Source organism: Myotis nattereri (genome assembly GCF_964212035.1).
Source record: "Myotis nattereri genome assembly, chromosome: 16".
NCBI lineage: Eukaryota > Metazoa > Chordata > Mammalia > Chiroptera > Vespertilionidae > Myotis > Myotis nattereri.
Window position 1 is genome coordinate 55,483,717 of NC_138091.1, and position 17,225 is coordinate 55,500,941.

The window sequence follows — 17,225 nt, forward strand, 5'->3', positions numbered from 1 at the left end:
ATAGAAAGATCAGTGATGAGAATCATTGATCGGCTGCCTCCTGTACACCCCATTTTGGGGATGGAGCCCACAACCGGGGCATGTGCCTGGACTGGGAATTGAACTGTGACCTCCTGGTTCATGGGTCAACGCTCCACCACCGAGCCACGCCGCGGGCTTTGGTGATATTTCTTGGTATCAGGCAGTGGGAGTCCTCCAATGCGTCCACTCTTCCAGCTGTTTTACTCTGCTGGCTTTGTATTTCCAGATGCAGTTCAGAAGCCACGTGTCAATTTTCACCAAAACAATGTCTCTTGGTATTTTGAGTGGGGCCTTGTTGAATGGGTAGGTGAACTCAGGGAGAACCGCCATCCTCTGTAATAAAGAGGTAATATGCAAACTGACCCTCACAAAATGGCTGCCTAAACCAGGCTGGCAGGGGTTTGTGAGGGATGGCCAAACTGGACAGCAGGCTGGTGGGGCGACCAGGCCAGCAGCAGGTGGGGGAGCAGTTGGGGGCAGCCAGGCTGGCAGGCAGGTGAGCGATTAGGAGCCAGTGGTCCAGGATTGTGAGAGGGATCCCAGATTGGAGAGGGTGCAGGCTGGGCTGAGGGGACCCCCCCCCTCCCCGACTCTTCTAGTCCTTTGGGACAGTCTCTCACTTATTTGCATCTTTAGTTCCTCACAGCAATGTTTTGTGTGTTCAATGCAGACCTTGCAGCCCTGGGTATTCCCCACATCGGATGCTATTAAAGGGGGCTCTTTAAACTTCCCTTTCCCATGGCGTTGCTTGCAAACAGCACAGGTGATCTGGGGAGGCTGACCTTGCAGAACTCACCTTTCAATTATTCGTCAGGGGCTTCTGAGGCCCGCCCCCTCGGTGCCTCCTGCCTGTCCCTCCCAGGTGGCCTCCAGTGGGAGGTTGAGGGCACTGAGCTCCCACCCACTGCACTGGCCCAACCTGTGCAGGTCAGTGTTTGCTTCCTGTTCCGGAGCTGCTAGGTGCACAGGTGTTGAGGGTTGTTGCACGGCTTTGATAAATTACCCTTCATCCTATGAAACCTCCCTGTCCTGGGGAACCCTTTACTGTGGACTCGGCCACTCCAGTGGTGGTCAGTGTGGCGCCGTGGTTTCTCCATTGGTTTTTTTAATTTTCAACTTATTTGTGCCTTTATACAGCGTGGGCAAAAGTAGGCTGGGTTGTGAGTACGTGAGACAACTTATTGTTGGGTGATGATTGCATTTTCCATCCTAACTGCAAGCCTCCTTTTGCCCGCCCTGGTCTTGCCTTCGCCTCTGCCTCACTGACTACACCTGGTCTCCACCCGCTTTATCGGGGCGACCCGATGACTGGCACAGCCGCTCACAGTGACCCTTTTATTCTGAGGGCAACTGTAACATCTTTCCTGATTTTGGTAATTTGAGTCTTTTCTTGGTCAATTTCACTTAAAAATTGTCAACATTCTTGATCTTTTCAAAGAACCAACATTGGGTTTTGTTGATTTTCCTATTATTTCAGAGGAAATTCCTTTCATAAACTATAGTTTCAGAGGCTGGAGTTAGAATCACCAATGAACTTGGAAATTGAGACTCATCCATCCCACAGCAGGGGGAGGGGGCTCAGCGAGCAGAGTGCGGGTACAGGAAGGTGTGGTAGCTCAGGACATAGAAATGAGAGTTCACGGGCAAAGTTTAAAATGTTTAATGAAAAAGACCAAAAGCAAAGCATTATTTACATGTAGGTAAGAAAAGAAGACAGAACCCAAGACTGAATCCTGGGCGGGTTTCGAGGTGCTACTATAGACTTGTTTTCCACTTTGTAAGAACTTTGTGTGCCTTCATACAGCCTTCTCCCCATGAGGTGCAGGTATTGCCACGCCCTGACAATGTGGTCAGAGGGGTCAAGGTTCCAGTACATGTGCCTCATAACCACCTTAACGAGAAACTGCTCTGGACAGTCCCGAGGGGACACAGAGCCGGCCAACTCGTCCCCAGCGCAGCAGATTCCTCAGATCAGATCGGCAACTGAAAGCAGGAAAACAGACAAAAGGAGACGCATTAACTGAGGCCCCAGCAGAGCCCCCTCGCAGCCCCCAGACAGGATGGCGGATGGGCCCCCGCGCACCATTCATGGGCATCTCGTCGATCTGCGTGGAGTAGTACTGCTCGATGTCCCGCAGGATGCGGATGTCGTCGTTCTTCACAAAGTTGATGGCCACGCCCTTCCGGCCGTACCGCCCCGACCGCCCGATTCTTGGGGAGAAGGAAGATTCCGTTGGTACACACAGCTAGGACCATGTGCAGGCGCCCGGCAGCAGGGAGGGGGGGGGGTGGGGGGTGGCGGGTGTTGAGGGACGGGGGCAGCGCCCTACCTGTGGATGTAGAGCTCCCGGTTGTTGGGCAGGTCATAGTTGATGATCAGGGACACCTGCGGGACGTCCAGGCCCCGGGCCCAGACGTCGGTGGAGATGAGCACCCGGCTGCGGCAAGAAGGGGACGCGAGGCCATTACTCAGTCATGAAGGCTCAAGACTGGATGCCAGTCACCCGCTCCCTGGTCCACGTGGGGCAGGGGCAGCTCCAGAAAGACCCTTCTCAAGGCCTCTGGGTGAGCGTGGTAATGGGGTCACGTGTGGGGTCTGAGTACAAGTTCCACGTCTCACCGCACCAGTCACGGAACCACAGGCCGTGGCGATGCCAGCAGGGCCTTGCCTGGAAGACACTGTCCTTCCGCAAAGCTCTGGAGCAGCGGCCTCAGGCTGTGGAGGGGCTCGCTCCCACCGCCCCTCCTTCAGAGAAAGCTGCTGCCCACAGACCTGCATGCCCCACCCCGAGGCCGCCAGCCCCACCCCGAGCCCACTCACCTGGCGCCGGAGCGGAACTCCTTCATGATGGACTCCCGCTCCTTCTGCGGCATGTCCCCGTGCATCGACGACACCGTGAAGTTGGCTTCTCTCATTTTCTCCGTCAGCCAGTCAACCTACCAACCAAACGGCAGATGCTCTTTGAGCTCCCAAAGCAGAGATGGACTCGGGACTTAGCGCATCATCGCAGAGCCGTGAGCCACCCGTAGAGCGGGCGCGCTGAACCGCGGACTCCTGCTCACTGGATGTGAGGACAGTCACTGCCCAGCCAGTGGCACCAAAACCCTCTCCATCTGTTCACGTGGGAACATCCATCAGCTGAGCCATCTGACACTGATGGCGTGGGACTGCAATCGACACTGTGGTTCCACTGAGCACGCGCCCACAGCGGCTTCTGTGCTACAGGGCAGAGTGGGCAGCTGTCCTGGAGACCACGTGCCCACAAAGCCTAAAGCAGATTTCCGGCCTCCACACCCGCCCACCCCAGCTCCGCAGAGACCGAGCTTCCGTTGGCACCAGAAGGCCACGGGAGGGCGCAGCCACGCACCTTCCTCTTGGTGTTGCAGAAGATGACGGCTTGCGTGATGGTCAGCGTGTCGTAGAGGTCACACAGTGTGTCAAATTTCCACTCCTCTCTTTCCACCGCCACAAAAAACTGCTTGATGCCTTCCAGCGTCAACTCATCACTGGAGGAGAGACACGAACCCTGTTACCTGCTCTTCCCACCGAGACAGGGGGGCAGCGCAGGCCAGGCCCCACCAGCCCTCCAGCCCGGTGGCTCGTCTGGGGGGGGGGGGGGGCGCCACACCTCCTAGGAGCCACCACTTCTCCCACCCGGGCCCAGCTCTGGATCAGAACCAGCAGTTACCACCACCCTGGACGGTTACAACACCCCATTGTTCCACGGCACACCTAATCTTCCGCTCAAGCCACCGGTAAACACCGGCAGCTAATTGTTAAGATCGGAATTGCTAGGTTAAGAGGGAATGCACACGAAAAGCTGGCTTTTCAGAAAAGGCGATTAGGGTTCCGTGTTTGAACCCGTGCTGCCCACGTGCCCGTTCAGCACCGTGGAGAGGCAGGGCGTGCTCACCGCTTCACCAGGATGCGGATGGGGTCCGTCATGAACTTGTTGGTCATCTCCAGGATTTCATGGGGCAGCGTGGCGCTGATGAGCACCACCTGTGTGGCCGGCGGCAGGTACCTGTACACGTCGTAAATCTGCTCTTTGAAACCTGGAGGAACAAGACCACAGGAACCTGAGGCCGCACCCCGCGCACAGAGGTGAGGCCAGGCTCACACTGGATTAGGTGCAGAACTGCGACTGTACGGCCTACGATTTCCGCCAAAACCCCATCCCAGCTCAGCTCGTGGGCCTGCCAATGTGCTGACCCCGGACACACAGAAAGCAACGCGTCTGGTCGGGAGGACAGGCTGTGCCCCGCCGGCTGTGGTCAGCCTTAGCAGCAGCGGCCACAAAACTACCAACTGAGTTTCCTGCCCCCGTGGCCCACGGGGCACAGCTATGCCCCACAGACACACTGCCCTACTGAGAGCACGTCACTGGTGCCCGTTTCCATCCCGCACCGTGAACATGCGCAACCACATGTACGCAGAGAATCAGTCCTTCTGTTACTCACCTTTATTCAACATCTCGTCGGCTTCATCCAAAACCAACATCTTGATCGCACGTGTCCTCAGACTCCTGCGCCGGATCATATCTAAAAAGCCAGACTCGGGAGGATTAGACCTCAGGCTACCCAGAAGGAACCGGCCACTCCACAGACCTCCCTTCGCTCCCTACAAGTGACCCCGCGCAGACAGGCAATGCGGGGAACGGAGCGCGGCCCTCGCTTACCGAAGACACGCCCCGGCGTGCCGGCCACGACGTGCTGCCCGTAGTCCAGCTTCCGGATGTCCTCCCCCACGTTGGTGCCGCCGATGCAGGCGTGGCACTGCACGTTCATATAGTCGCCCAGCGCGAGCAGGCCCTGGCGGGAACACAGGTCATATCCATCCATGTGGCATGACCCGCGTACTATTTACGCCACTGTTCACACCACAGAGAGCGCCCAGTTCTCCTCCCACTCCTTCCTCTACTCTTCCTACGAAAGCGTTCTAGAATAGAGACTGAAGTTAGTTTTAATGGTTTCCCACTACAAACACAGTACATGCTAATTACTCAAAAATCAGGACATATATGAAATTCATACTCTCACCCAGCCAGGAACAAACCTAGCACATTCCTGCACAGCCTTCCGTAGTGTTCACAATAAGCATAGAATAGCTGGCTTTTTGGTGCTGACTGTCAGGAACGACTGGAACCACACAAGCTACACTAAAATGACTTAACACAAACCCCAATTCACATCACACGTGGTGATTTACGGCAAAACGATCAGGACTCAGGAGAAGCCTGAGGAACTAGAGACCGGATGACAAGACCTGCAGCACAACAGCGGCCGGGGCGCCTCACCTTCTGGATCTGCACAGCCAGCTCTCTCGTGGGGGCCAAGATCAAAGCCTGGGTCTCCCGGACCTGGTGAAGGAATTGTCGGGGACAGACGGTCAGTTTCTCAGGTGGACCCGCTCACTCGGGCTCAGACCTGTTCTGACTGATCTCGCGTGAACCACCCATCTGCCTTCTCACAGAGGCAAACACCACTGAATGTCTCTGAAACCACAAGCCCGGGGATCACAGGGGTCCCGGTGAGCAGTCTTGTTTACAGACGAGAACGTCCCCTCGTTTAAAGAGTCTCCCGTCCAGACAAAAGGAACGTATGGCAGGGTGTCAGCTCAGGCTCTAGCGTGCAACTCGTTCTCTTTAAAAACCCGAGTCAGCACAGCAGAGAGGGACACTGCGCCACGAGGGAAGGAGCACTCCCGGAGGACGGGCCGTCAGTCACCTGGATGTCCAGACACTGGAGGACGGAAATGCTGAAGGTGGCGGTCTTGCCTGTGCCAGACTGAGACCTAGGAGAGAAAACAGGGAAGCAGGGCTGGGAACCGTGGCCGCATGCCACTGTCCGTGCACAGAACCCACCACAGCCACACTCCGAGGGGAGGGGGCACCAGGCAGCTTCTCCCAAGCAGACCACCACCACCTTAGTGGCAAGAGGTGGGATGCGGGCACAATGTCACTTTTAAGTCCCCGGTGAGAGGACAGTAGCTACGGATGGCATCAGGGCTGATGGAGCTGCAGAACCTACCTCAGCAGGAGGCATTCCCCTTTAAGTACCATCTGGATGGAAACTGTCCTCTAGTTATTTCTATTTTTGTAAATGAGTCTTTAAAAATTTGGTAAATCAGTAGTAAAGCTATATAACGAGTATTATACACAAATCCACATGCCAACCCATAGGTAACAGAGCTGGCTAAAAAATGAAAGCTTTCTAAAACAGAACACAAGAATACAAACAGTAAAGCACCCTGGGCTACAGTCAAGGAACCAGTTGGTAACAAATATATAAGAACAGAACAATTGTGGCCCCAAAGCACTTAACACAGGGGCCCCTGGGGCTGCCAATTTCCCAGTGAAAACCCACACACACGTAACCACCTCCAACCTCACATGCTCACAGACTACTGTTGACCAGAAGAATTACCAATAGCATAAACGATCGTCAATAAACATTCTATAGTTAATACTATATTCTTACAATACAGCTGGAAAAAGGGAAATGTTATAAAGATTCATAATAGGAAATATGTTTACTGTATTTATTGAAAAAAAATCCAAGTGTAAGTGGACCCTCACGATCAAACCCGCACTGTTCCAGGGCCCCTGCAGCCGCAGACTTACTGTGCGATGACGTCTCTCCCTTTGATTATCTGCTTGATGGCACGCTGCTGGATGGCGGACGGCTTTTCAAACCCTGGGGACAGAAACAGAAGGTAGCTGAGCTCGAGGCCAGCGTGTTTACAACCAGACACTGGAAGCTCCCCTCCTGGCCCCACCCGCCTCCGCCTGCCCAGGCCCCCACCCAACAGCTGCTGAGCGACCAGCAGCGGCGGGTTTCTGGGCTGGCACAGGCCTATGAATAGGCAAACCCTGTGACGGAACATCCCGGAGGATGTATGGACCCAAAGGTTTCAGACAGGCAAAGCGGCGGAGGGGTGGGGGGGCTCACTGTGTGCTCCGGCTCTGTGTGTGTGACTCTATGACAATAAGCCACGTTGCTTCCCCCCCGTTGCTGGGGCAGCACTGCGGGGTGCCCTGCACGGTCCCACAGCTGTGACCCGCACCCCCTCTCTCTCGCACAACAGCCTATATCACCGAGGGGCGGGGCTCCTCTGAAGGAACACAAGCATTCGCCAAGCAAACAAACAAAACTTTACGTCCAAAGCTGTAATCACTTTCGGCTCCCCTCTAACACAAAAGCAACTGCAGCAGCTGATCTAAACCCCTCCTGACGACCAAGCACACAGGTGGGAACGGGCAGCGATGTCCTGGGTGCCCAGAGGCAGGCGGGCTGCCATGGTTCTTTACCTCCCCTCCCCTCTCCCCACTCCCCCCGCAACACCTCTGCTCCGTCTAAACTGCTGCGGCACCAAGGAGAGAGGCCCCAGCCGCAGGCCTTAGGGCAGACAATTCCGACCTGTATCCCCAACCCCAGCTCCAGCTTAGGCAGCCGCCTCCCAACATCGCCAGGGGACGCTCACCACAACCAAGCCAGCACCCCACTGTGCCTCCTCCAAGCGCTCCTCCCCTGAGCTAATGGCAGCGCCTGGGCTGCTGCTACATCACCGAATCGCACAGGCCCCTTCCCTCTGCTCGCCCGCACCCACCAGTGCCACCTGGCAGCGCTGCCCTCCTCCTCCAGGACGCCCTCACCTCTCCCCGCGCTGAGCAAAGCCTCCCGACGCAGCCCCGCTTCCTCTCCTGCCTCTCCCCCTCCAGGTCCACAGCCAGCCAGCGGGACCACCTCTGTGACTGCCAACGTCACCCCCAGCTCAAGCCCCTCCTTCCCACCACCGAGCCCCCCACCGCCTCGCGCCGCCCCTGCCGCCCTCTCCGAGCTCATCCCCGGCTCCCGGGACAGGCTTCCTCCTGCTGCTGGAACGCACCTGCTGCTGCCAGCGCCCGGCGCCTCCACCGTCCTCTCCTCACGGGCCCCCTAATCCAGAGCCCAGCTCGAATGCCACCTCCTCCTGGGAGCCCGCTTGTCTATTTGCTCCAGCTACCCCGCTCCGCTTCCTCACAGCCACTACCACTGGGCTACCTCCTCCCAAAGGCAACTCGGCTCTCCGGGCCCGAGCCCGCCTGGCTCACTGCTCCGCCCCCGGTGCCCGGCAGCGCGGGAGCCTCACACCGGGAGATGCACGGCAGTTAGCAGCTGAACGAGCGCCCGGAAGACGGTGCAGCCCCCGAGAGACCAGCACGCAGCTCTGCACCGAGGACAACACGCCGCAATCTCGGTCGCGGAGTGATGACGGTGTGCTGGGGGCGGGGGACCCCTCAGCTGCCTCGGCTCGGAGCCCGGGGGGGCGGGGGGGGGGCGGGGAGGGGACCCTGCCGGGCCGGGGACTCTCAGCCTACGCGCCCGGCCTGCCCTCGCCCGCCCGGCTCGCAAACCCTGGCGCCCGGCCCGCGCCCACCGACCGTAGGCGTAGATGCCGCGCAGCAGGTCCTCCCGCAGGCCCATGGTGTCGAACGTGGGCGTCACGTCCACTTCCTCGCTGGTCTCGAACTCCACTTTGGTCATGTCCTCCTCTTTGAGCAGCCGCTTCCGCGCCGATCCCGAGTTCGCCATCGTGGCGGTGGCCGCCATGATCCCGCGTCGGCTGATAGAGGAGCGCGCGCGCGCCCGGCGGAGAAAAGCGGAAGCACGACCCCGCGCAGCCGCCGCCGACAGGAACTGACGTCACTGCGCGTGCGCGAGTGCGTCAAAGCCGCGCCTTGGAAGGGAACGAGGGGCGCTGCGGCTCTGTGCGCTAGGAGCTCTCGCAGGATCTCGCGAGGGGCGGGGCCTCGCTCATTGCCTATAAAAACGGCGGAGGCGCCGTAGCGCGTCGGGAGTGGGAGTTTTGTGCTGAGGCGAGTCTCCTTTTTTTTTTTTTTTCCTTAAATATATTTTATTGATTTTTTACAGAGAGGAAGGGAGAGGGATAGAGAGTTAGAAACATCGATGAGAGAAACATCGACCAGCTGCCTCCTGCACACTCCCCACTGGGATGTGCCCACAACCCAGGTACACGCCCCTGACCGGACTCGAACCGGGACCCTTCAGACCGCAGGCCGACGCTCTACCCACTGAGCCAAACCGGTCAGGGCGATTCCCGCTTCTTCACGCTCCGCCGGCCTCGCCAGGGCGTCCTCCTCGGATGTGAGGGACGAGGCGCGGCCTCACGCGCAGGCCCGGGTCGGGGGCGCCGGGCGCGACGTGGGAGACGCGTTTTCACGGGTGCCCGGCGGGAACCCTCGCTGCACAGCGTCCACCTTTGAGAACCTGGACCCGGCGCTGGTGGGGCGGCCCGTGTTCGCTAAACCCCGGGGGAAAGCCCCGCTCGGGGTCGAGTGTGGAGACGGCCTCGCCTGGGGCCGCGCACCCGGCTCCGCCGCCGCCCCCCGCCCCCCGCCCGGGACCCGGGAGCCGGACGCGCCCTCGTCGGCCCGAAGCTCGCTCTTCCCCCGGCGGGAGGCGCGGCCCGCCCCGCGGAGAAGGGACCCAGAGGCATGGCTTCCTGCCGCCCCGCCCCGCGCCCAGCGGTGCCCCCGCGCCCTGAGCCGCCTGAGGGCCCGGCACTGCCCCGCCTCTAACAAGAGAAACCAGACGACGGAGAGGCGCCCTCACGGCGTTCACGGGCGCCCACGCCCGCCGACCAGAGCTCCGCTCCGCGTGAGGCCGAGCCGCGTGGTAAACGCCGCCGACTTTCCCGCTGGCAGGAAGCGTGAGGAGCCAGCACCCCGAGGGCCGCCCCCGCGGACTGTCTGTTGGGGTGGCCCCAGCACCCACCCGTGAACAGCTTATGACGACAGGCTTGCACCCGGCGAAGACCGCCCAGGGCGCAGCGTGTACCGGGCGCAGCGGGACCCGGGCGGTTGACGGGGCCCAGCCGGGGGCCCGGGAGAGGCCGCTTGCAACCAAGAGCTGGTCAGGCCCCCCCCAGACAACCAACCCCATTACAGACCCCAGTGCCCGGCACCCCGCAGGTCAGGCCCAGGAGAGGCCGCTCGCCACCGGGAGCTGGTCAGGCCGCCCCCAGACGGGGGACAACAGACAACGGGCGTCCCTGTTACAGAACGCCCCAACGCTCTATTCAACTTAGGTTTTGTTTTGTGTTTTTTTAAAAAGGTATTTCCTATTGATTTCAGAGAGAGAATCATCGGTGGGCCGCCTCCTGCACGCCCCACACGGGATCGAGTGCCCTTGACAGGAATCGAACCCGGGACCCTCCAGTCCGCAGGCCCACGCTCCATCCACTGAGCCAAACCAGCTGGGGCTCAACTTCGGTTTTAAGTGAGATGATGGGGATTGCTGAGGCTGCGGCTGGGACTCGAAACGGGAAAATTCCTGGCAACGCTGCAAATAAGAGTCCAGGCAGCAAGCTGGATCCCTGTTACTCACCCTAGAGGACCCGCCCCGCCCCCCCCTCCACACACACACACACACACACACCCCGCCCCGTTTGTGTCCCACCAGAGTTGCCAGATTATGTAACCAGACAATCAAGGGGACCGGGCTGCCTGTCACTACTTGAGCCAATTAAGCAGGGACAGGGGAGAATCACATAAGAACATCTATTCCAGTCCTGCGGGCAGCATGGAGAGCAGCAGGGCATCCACAAACAGCTGCTCTGCCCCCACCATAGCCTCCTGCTTATACTGGGTAGAAGGACAGAGATTACATGGGGAAGTAGCCAAAGGGGCAGTTGATAGGTAGTGGGGGCTGGAGGTTTGCAAAGGGCTGGGAGTCTTGAAAGGGCTAGTGATTCTGGTTCCTGCAAGAAGGTTGCTGATCCTTCCAGGATAATAGGCAGCTCCCTGAGGGGGAGGATGGGCTGCATCTCCAGGTGAGCGCCCAGGTCCCACGTGCAACTCCCAGCAGGTGAGCATGCGCCTGCCTTCATCAACAAGATCATGGTTAACAGAGCATGACCCACATTTCTTGTAGTTGGTCCCCAATATTCTATTTCTGCCCCTAACAGTTCACCCACTAAACCAGGCACTAGTGCAGTGGGTCCTAACAGGCGCACACCAGCAAGTCCATGAGGGTTTAGTTCTGACACACCCTGCTGGCAGCATATGCCCCCGCTGGCGTGGCTCAGTGGTGGAGCCACAGTTTGATGCTTGGTCAGAGCACATGCCTGGGTTTGGGGCTCCATCCCCAGTAGGGGGCGTGCAGAAGGCAGACGATCGGTGTTTCTATCCCTCTTCCTTTCTAAAAAGCAATAAAAACATACTTTAAAAAAGTACGTGCAACCCTGACAAGAGAATTGGCCTGATAATAAGCACGCCATGCAAGGGTGCAGGTGCTAATCGCGTGTTCAGTATTTGCAAAGATGAATCTCTTTCTTAGATGTTCAGTGAAATAGAACTATGAGGCCTCAGGTCTTCTCCCTCCACAGAGGCGTCTCCTGGGAGGGAGGTTGCACACACTGTTTTGTAAGCCGTGGGCCGGGGCTGAGTAGTAAAACACGGACCTCAAGGACAGTACAGTGGGGCCTTGACTTACGAGTTTAATTCGTTCCGAGACCAAGCTCGTTGACTCAAATTACTCTTATCAACTCAATGCAAAAAATCAGCCGAGAGAGAGCCGGTATCTCAAAAACCTCGTTAGTCGGGACACTCGTAAGTCAAGGCCCCACTGTATAAGAAAAGAACATGACATCTCAGTGATTTTCATACTGGTTTTATGGTGAAAGCCGGGTGGGCCTGGATGTCCTGGGGAGGAGAGGGCAGGCCGCTGTCCAGGAGCTCCCAGAGCTGAGGCCAGAGCCGTGGGAAGGCAGGACTGGCCTGAGGCCACACCCTCCGGCCCTGCCTCTTCCCCTGGGCCCGTGCTGGACTCGGGGTTAGACCAGGGGTGGGAATGCTATTTGGTCTGCTCCTGCCACGGCCTTAGGGGTGAGTTCATGAAGTATTTGACCAAACACAGCAGGCTGATACTTAAGTTGATGATTTGTATGGCCTGAGAATGACGTTAGAAACAGCCAAACAGCTGTGGCGGGAGAAAGGTTCCCACCCCTGGTGTGACGGTCAGGGTTGGTCGTCTTGTCCTGGGCAGCCGGAGGCTTGGGTGCGGGGCTCCTGGGCTGGCCTGGGTTCCCGTGCGTCCTCACTGCATACCTTGATGTCCGGGGTCAGAGGGGCTGTCCCCAAAGAGAGCCTTCCTGCCGGAAACCCCACACATTACCTGGTTCTCAATGACAGACACTTCCTTTCCAGGTGCGACTGTCTCCCACCCACTAGCCTGGCCGGGCACCCGATGAAGCCCCGAGCCCGGCCTGACCCTGTCCGACTGGCATCCGGCATCCGGGCACCAGATGTGCATGGAGCATCTCCGGTGCTGGATTGGGCAGCGGGCAGGATGGACAGCACAGGGCCGCCCTCCCAGGGCCGTGTTCCAGAAAAGGGCAAAGCCCGACAAAGCCTGCAAAGCAGTAAGCGGATTGCAGTTTCTAGAGCTACCTCGATGCCAGTGAAATGAGGCAAGTGGGGGAGCTGGTGGGTTACTGCCACGGCGGTGGCGGTGGCGGGAGGAAGGTGCCACCCAAGTTGTGAGAGGAGGAGGCCATGGGAACACCCTGGGGGGAGTGTTCTAGGAAGAAGGAACAGGGAGTTTGAAGGCCCCCGCATGGGCAGGGGGTTGGCACCATCCAGGGATGGAGAGCAGGGCTGTGGCATCCTGAATGCAGTGCGGTGGGGGGAGGGGGAGGGGGAGCAGGGACAGATGAGGAAAGGTCTACAGGTGATGGAGTGGAGTTGAAGTGCATCATGGTTGCCTTAGTGGCCACTTCAGGGTGGTCTTTCTTTGAGGTGAGAGGAGCCAGGATGCCCCAGGAGGGAAGATGACCTGGTTCTACACAAGAAGGACAAGAACTCTTGTCCTCTGGGGTGACAGGCTCACAGTGGGACGCAGGCAAGAAACCAGCAAGGAATTGGAATGCACGCATGCCCAGAGGCAGCCAGTGAATGGTTCTCATCATTGATGTTTCTGTGTTTCCTCCTCTGAAATCGATCAAAAAAAAAAAAAAAAGAAAAAAGACGGTTATCCAAATCTAAGTAGTGACCATCGCATGGCGATTCTAGAGGATCCCCTGGAATTGCTTAGAGCAAGCATGTCAAATGCAGCCCACAACGAATATTTGGGCGGCCCAGCCAGTATAACAGTATGCAAGAAACGTTTTAATAAAAATTTCATAACTTAATTTTTACAATACCCTGTTATACGTAATTATTAATAACAAACTACAACATTCGCTAATGACTGATGGCTATAATCGTGTTGCATTCATTTCCCTTATGCGCAGGCGCACCATTTTCCTCCACTAATCCTAGCAGCGAATATTTTAGCAGCCGAAGGCCACATCATTAGTCTTGGACTGACTTTTTTGGTGTGCGCAACAGGAAATATTTCGCTCTTGGGAAACAAGAAAAATAGGTTTATTTGCATTACGCTTATTAATTTGTGCAGTTATCCAGTGTCTGGTAAGTGAATGTTTAAGAAAAAATGTTAATTTTTATTAGAATGTTCTATGATGTTAACAGTCATTCATTCATTTCAGCCCTTTGTATTCAGCATGTCTCTACCGGAATAAACCTATGTTTCAAAGAAAACTGAAGCTTTTGTTTTTTTGCGGCCGCATCCACTTGCACCTTGTTTATTTGGCCCATGTTGGCCTGTGAGTGTGACAGGCTTGGCTTGAGACTTCCGGCTGATGGTGAGACGGAAGAGGCTGCAGAATAAGTCCTGATGGTGCCAGGACGTCGTCCGAGGGATTTATCATGAACCAGCTGCTCACAAGCGGGAGAGGATCCCCCACGCTGAGGCCAGATGCGCAGGCAGTTTCCAGAAGCTTCCCATGGCTCTCGCAGCTCCGCACACAGCCCTGCTGTGAGAATGTCCCAGGGCTCAGTGATGCATGCAGCCTCATGTGAGGCGTCGCCCCCGGGGCAGGGGGGGCAGGGCCAGGCGGGCTTGCCTGTCAGACCTGCTCGCCTGCTGCTGTTCAGCTCAGACCGCCCCAGCGCCCCAGCGTCCCTTCTGCAGGACCAGGAAGCGCAGCATGGAGCCGTCCCGCGGAGAGCAGGTCAGCACGGGAGGGCGGGCAGGCCCGAAGGGGGGTCTGAGAGCTGTCCTGGGGGGGTGTCTCCCTCCTGAGGGGGGTGGAGCCTGTGTGGGGCCGTTGGGTTTGGTTAAGTGCATGGGCGCTCTCTGGCGCAGCTCCACCTTCAAGGAGGGCAGTGTGGGTCGGGAGGGATGAGGATGCTTGTTTTGGACTCTGATGTCCGCATTGGTGCCCAGGAGGAAAGAGAGAGGAAGGAGGGAGTTTTCTGGGTTTAGGTGTCAGGCGAGGAGGACCAGCTGCCTCATTTGTGGCTCATTTTGTGAGGCACGGGGAGAGACCGGGTCTGCTCCTTCAGCCCTTCCCCGCTCGGCTGGTTTCACATGTTGGTGATCCAGGATCTTTGAGTCAGATACGGTGGGAGGCGGCTGCACTCACACGTGCGCCATCTGCCTGTCATCTGGAACAGCGGTCGCCAACCTTGTGAACCTCATGGACCAGTGGTCCGCAGACACCAGCTGGCGACCGCTGCTCTAGGAGGCATGAGGGCAGCCCTGATGCCTGTGCTGCGCCAGAGGCACCCCGGGGCCCCAGGGAGCAGAGATGCAGGAATGAGCAGGAAGTAGCAGAGGGAAGGGGCAGCGGCAGGGGGCACTCAGCTTCCTGGGCAGAGCACCCCTGGACAGAGGACCGAGCCTGGTGGCCCTCCTGTGTGTCTGGGTCTCCTCTTCCCATGGAACACCCGTCATAGAGGGCTTCAGGCTCGACCTCGTGACCTCATCTTAACCTGGCTACGTCTGCTGCTACCTATTTCCTAAAAGGTCACACCCACAGGTGTTGAGGGGTTAGGACTTGAACCTATCTTTTGTGGGGACACCACCGAACCCACAACACCCTGGTTCATGAGCATCCATGGACTGTCCCCTGCAGAAATGGAATGCGCTGCCCAGGGGCAGCGGGACAGACCTACTCAAGGGCCTGCCCCCTCCCCTCATCCTCCCCCCTCTCGTCCCCTGTCCCACAGGCCCTCCCTCCAGCAACAACCCTGAGGGGAGGGGTCAGTGGGGTCTGGCCAGAGGTAAGGCCCCCGCACACTGGCCACCTGGCACCTGCCCACCCTCCTGGCATCGGAGGCTACAGGGCCCCGTTCTCTTCCAGACCCCGGCTTCCCGGTGCGGCGGGCGCTCTGCATCCCGGGCAGAGCCAGGTGGAAGGTCTGTGCCTTTGTTTCCTGGGTCAAAGTTTGCCTTTCCCCTCGCACTAGTCTCTGGGACCTGAACTTTGAGTTTTGGAGCAAGTCACATGGCGTGAAGTCTCGTCAGATGCCCTGGGCACTGGTTTGGCAGGCTCTTCCTGCCCAGCCCTGCCCGCTGCCCGGAATCCGCAGAGGAACCTGAGCCTGCAGCCGGGAGGGGACACGGGCCCACTGCATGCCAGCAGCTCCTGCGCGGCCGGGTGTGTGCGTCTCGGTGAGTGTGCGCTGTGGGCCGGGCCCCGTGGGAGGAGGGCTCTGCAGCGGCCATTCCCATTTTCCTTGGTTTACACGCTGACGTGCTCTGCTGTTGGAGCATTCACTGCACACACCTCTCAGGAGGCATTCAGCTCCAGCAGGAAGCTTGTCATCCCGTGAACAGGACCAGATGACAGGGTTCTCGGGTCCAGGGCAAACACTCCCACCGTGTGCCCCTGTGCCCACCTCTGTCCCCCCTGTGCCCACCTGCTCCCCCTGTTCCCCCTGTGTCCCCCCTGTGTCCCCTCTGTACCCCTGTGTGCCCCTCTGTGTCCCCCCTGTACCCCTGTGCCCCTGTGCCCACCTGAGTCCCCCCGTGCCCACCTATGCCCACCTGTGCACGAGGACTTCATGCACAAGTGTGATGAGAAAAAGAAACAATGCAATGCGCAGCCATAGGACCATCAGTGCATCTCCGTGCTTTCTGCCTGTCACTGAATCAGCCTGCAGTCCAGAAGGTGGATGCAGCCACACGCATCCAGATGCTAAACCCTAACCCCTGCTGAGGGCGGCGCCCTGTCCAGCGGATGCTGTTGTCTCCAGTGACAGTTCACAGGAGACGCTGGGTGCGAGGTGGCTGTTTCATAGTCACGCCAAGTGCTGTCTGTGTGTTTTGTCACCTCGTCCGGGCAGGAGGGGAGAGGGGGCAGAGGGACCAGCGCAGGGATCGGAAGTCCAGGAAGGGGGCGTGGGCGCTGCCGTTTGCAGGCTGTTTTCAGCCATTTTAGAATGAGTTACCTGGATTAATAGGCTAAAGGCCTTGTGCCTGGGGAGCGCAGTGTGGCCACTGTGGTGACAGAGCAGGGCAGGTGTGCTCCGGTGGGAGTGGGAGGAGCCCGCTGAGGTCCTCCCAGCACAAGGGCTTGGGTCCCGCCCATCAGCACGCCCTCTGCTCGGAGGGCTGACTGGCTGTGACTGCGGTAGGCACTAGATCCGCACAGACTGGACCTGGGACCTAGCCAGGATTTGCCAGGCCCCACAGCTCAGCCCTCAGACACCTGGCCATCTCACCCCCACACACACTAGCCAAGGGGTGTGGCCTTGACTGCTCACCCCCAAGAGCCATCCTAATTTTATGGCGTTTATAGCGCTGCGCCCAGGTGTCTCAGTGCCAGGGTCCTGGGGCTGCTGAAAGCGACAGGGTCCACCCTGTGCGAGGCCCAGCCCCCGGCCTGCTTCCCACTGATGGATGTGGGCCCCGGGCACTGCCTCTGGGTGCCAGCTCGTCCAGCCTCACGTCCCCCCAGGGCGGTGCTGCCCGGAGATGTTACCGCCACAGGCACACTGCTGTCTGCCTGTGCACATCTGTTCTGCGGACACAGGAGAGTCCAGGGGTTCGCTCCCTCCTGCGCCCCCCTGCGGAGGATTGTGGTCTAGATCCACCTCCTAAGCCAGTGCCGGTAGGGCCAGGCAGCAGCCTGTGTGTCAGAGGCAGATCCGCGCCCCGAGAGCCACAGAAGCCAGGTCTCCCTCCGCCCCAGGTGCAGTGGGTGTCCCTCCCGGCGGTCACGGGACACCAGGGCCGGGCTGGTGTCATCGTCCTCTCCGGGGGGTCCTCTCCTTCCCTGCCTGTCTGTGGGGAGGATGGCCGGGAGCCCTGCACTGACAGCCCTCCGCCACCGCCCTTTCCGTCCAGGTCCGGCC

At 58.7% G+C, this 17,225-nt stretch overlaps 1 protein-coding gene across 1 annotated transcript; it reads right to left on the reverse strand.

The window, feature by feature from the left end:
• Positions 1–1,666: 1,666 nt before the first annotated feature.
• Positions 1,667–8,702, reverse strand: EIF4A3 (eukaryotic translation initiation factor 4A3). The gene is made up of 12 exons (XM_081110525.1): positions 8,445–8,702; positions 6,645–6,717; positions 5,749–5,815; positions 5,319–5,381; positions 4,701–4,833; positions 4,483–4,563; positions 3,936–4,077; positions 3,390–3,528; positions 2,843–2,958; positions 2,352–2,459; positions 2,105–2,232; positions 1,667–2,004 (listed from the first exon to the last, which is right to left on the reverse strand). The coding sequence occupies exons 1-12, from the start codon at positions 8,611–8,613 to the stop codon at positions 1,988–1,990; spliced, it is 1,236 nt and encodes a 411-aa protein (XP_080966651.1). The 5' UTR covers positions 8,614–8,702; the 3' UTR covers positions 1,667–1,987.
• Positions 8,703–17,225: the final 8,523 nt, after the last annotated feature.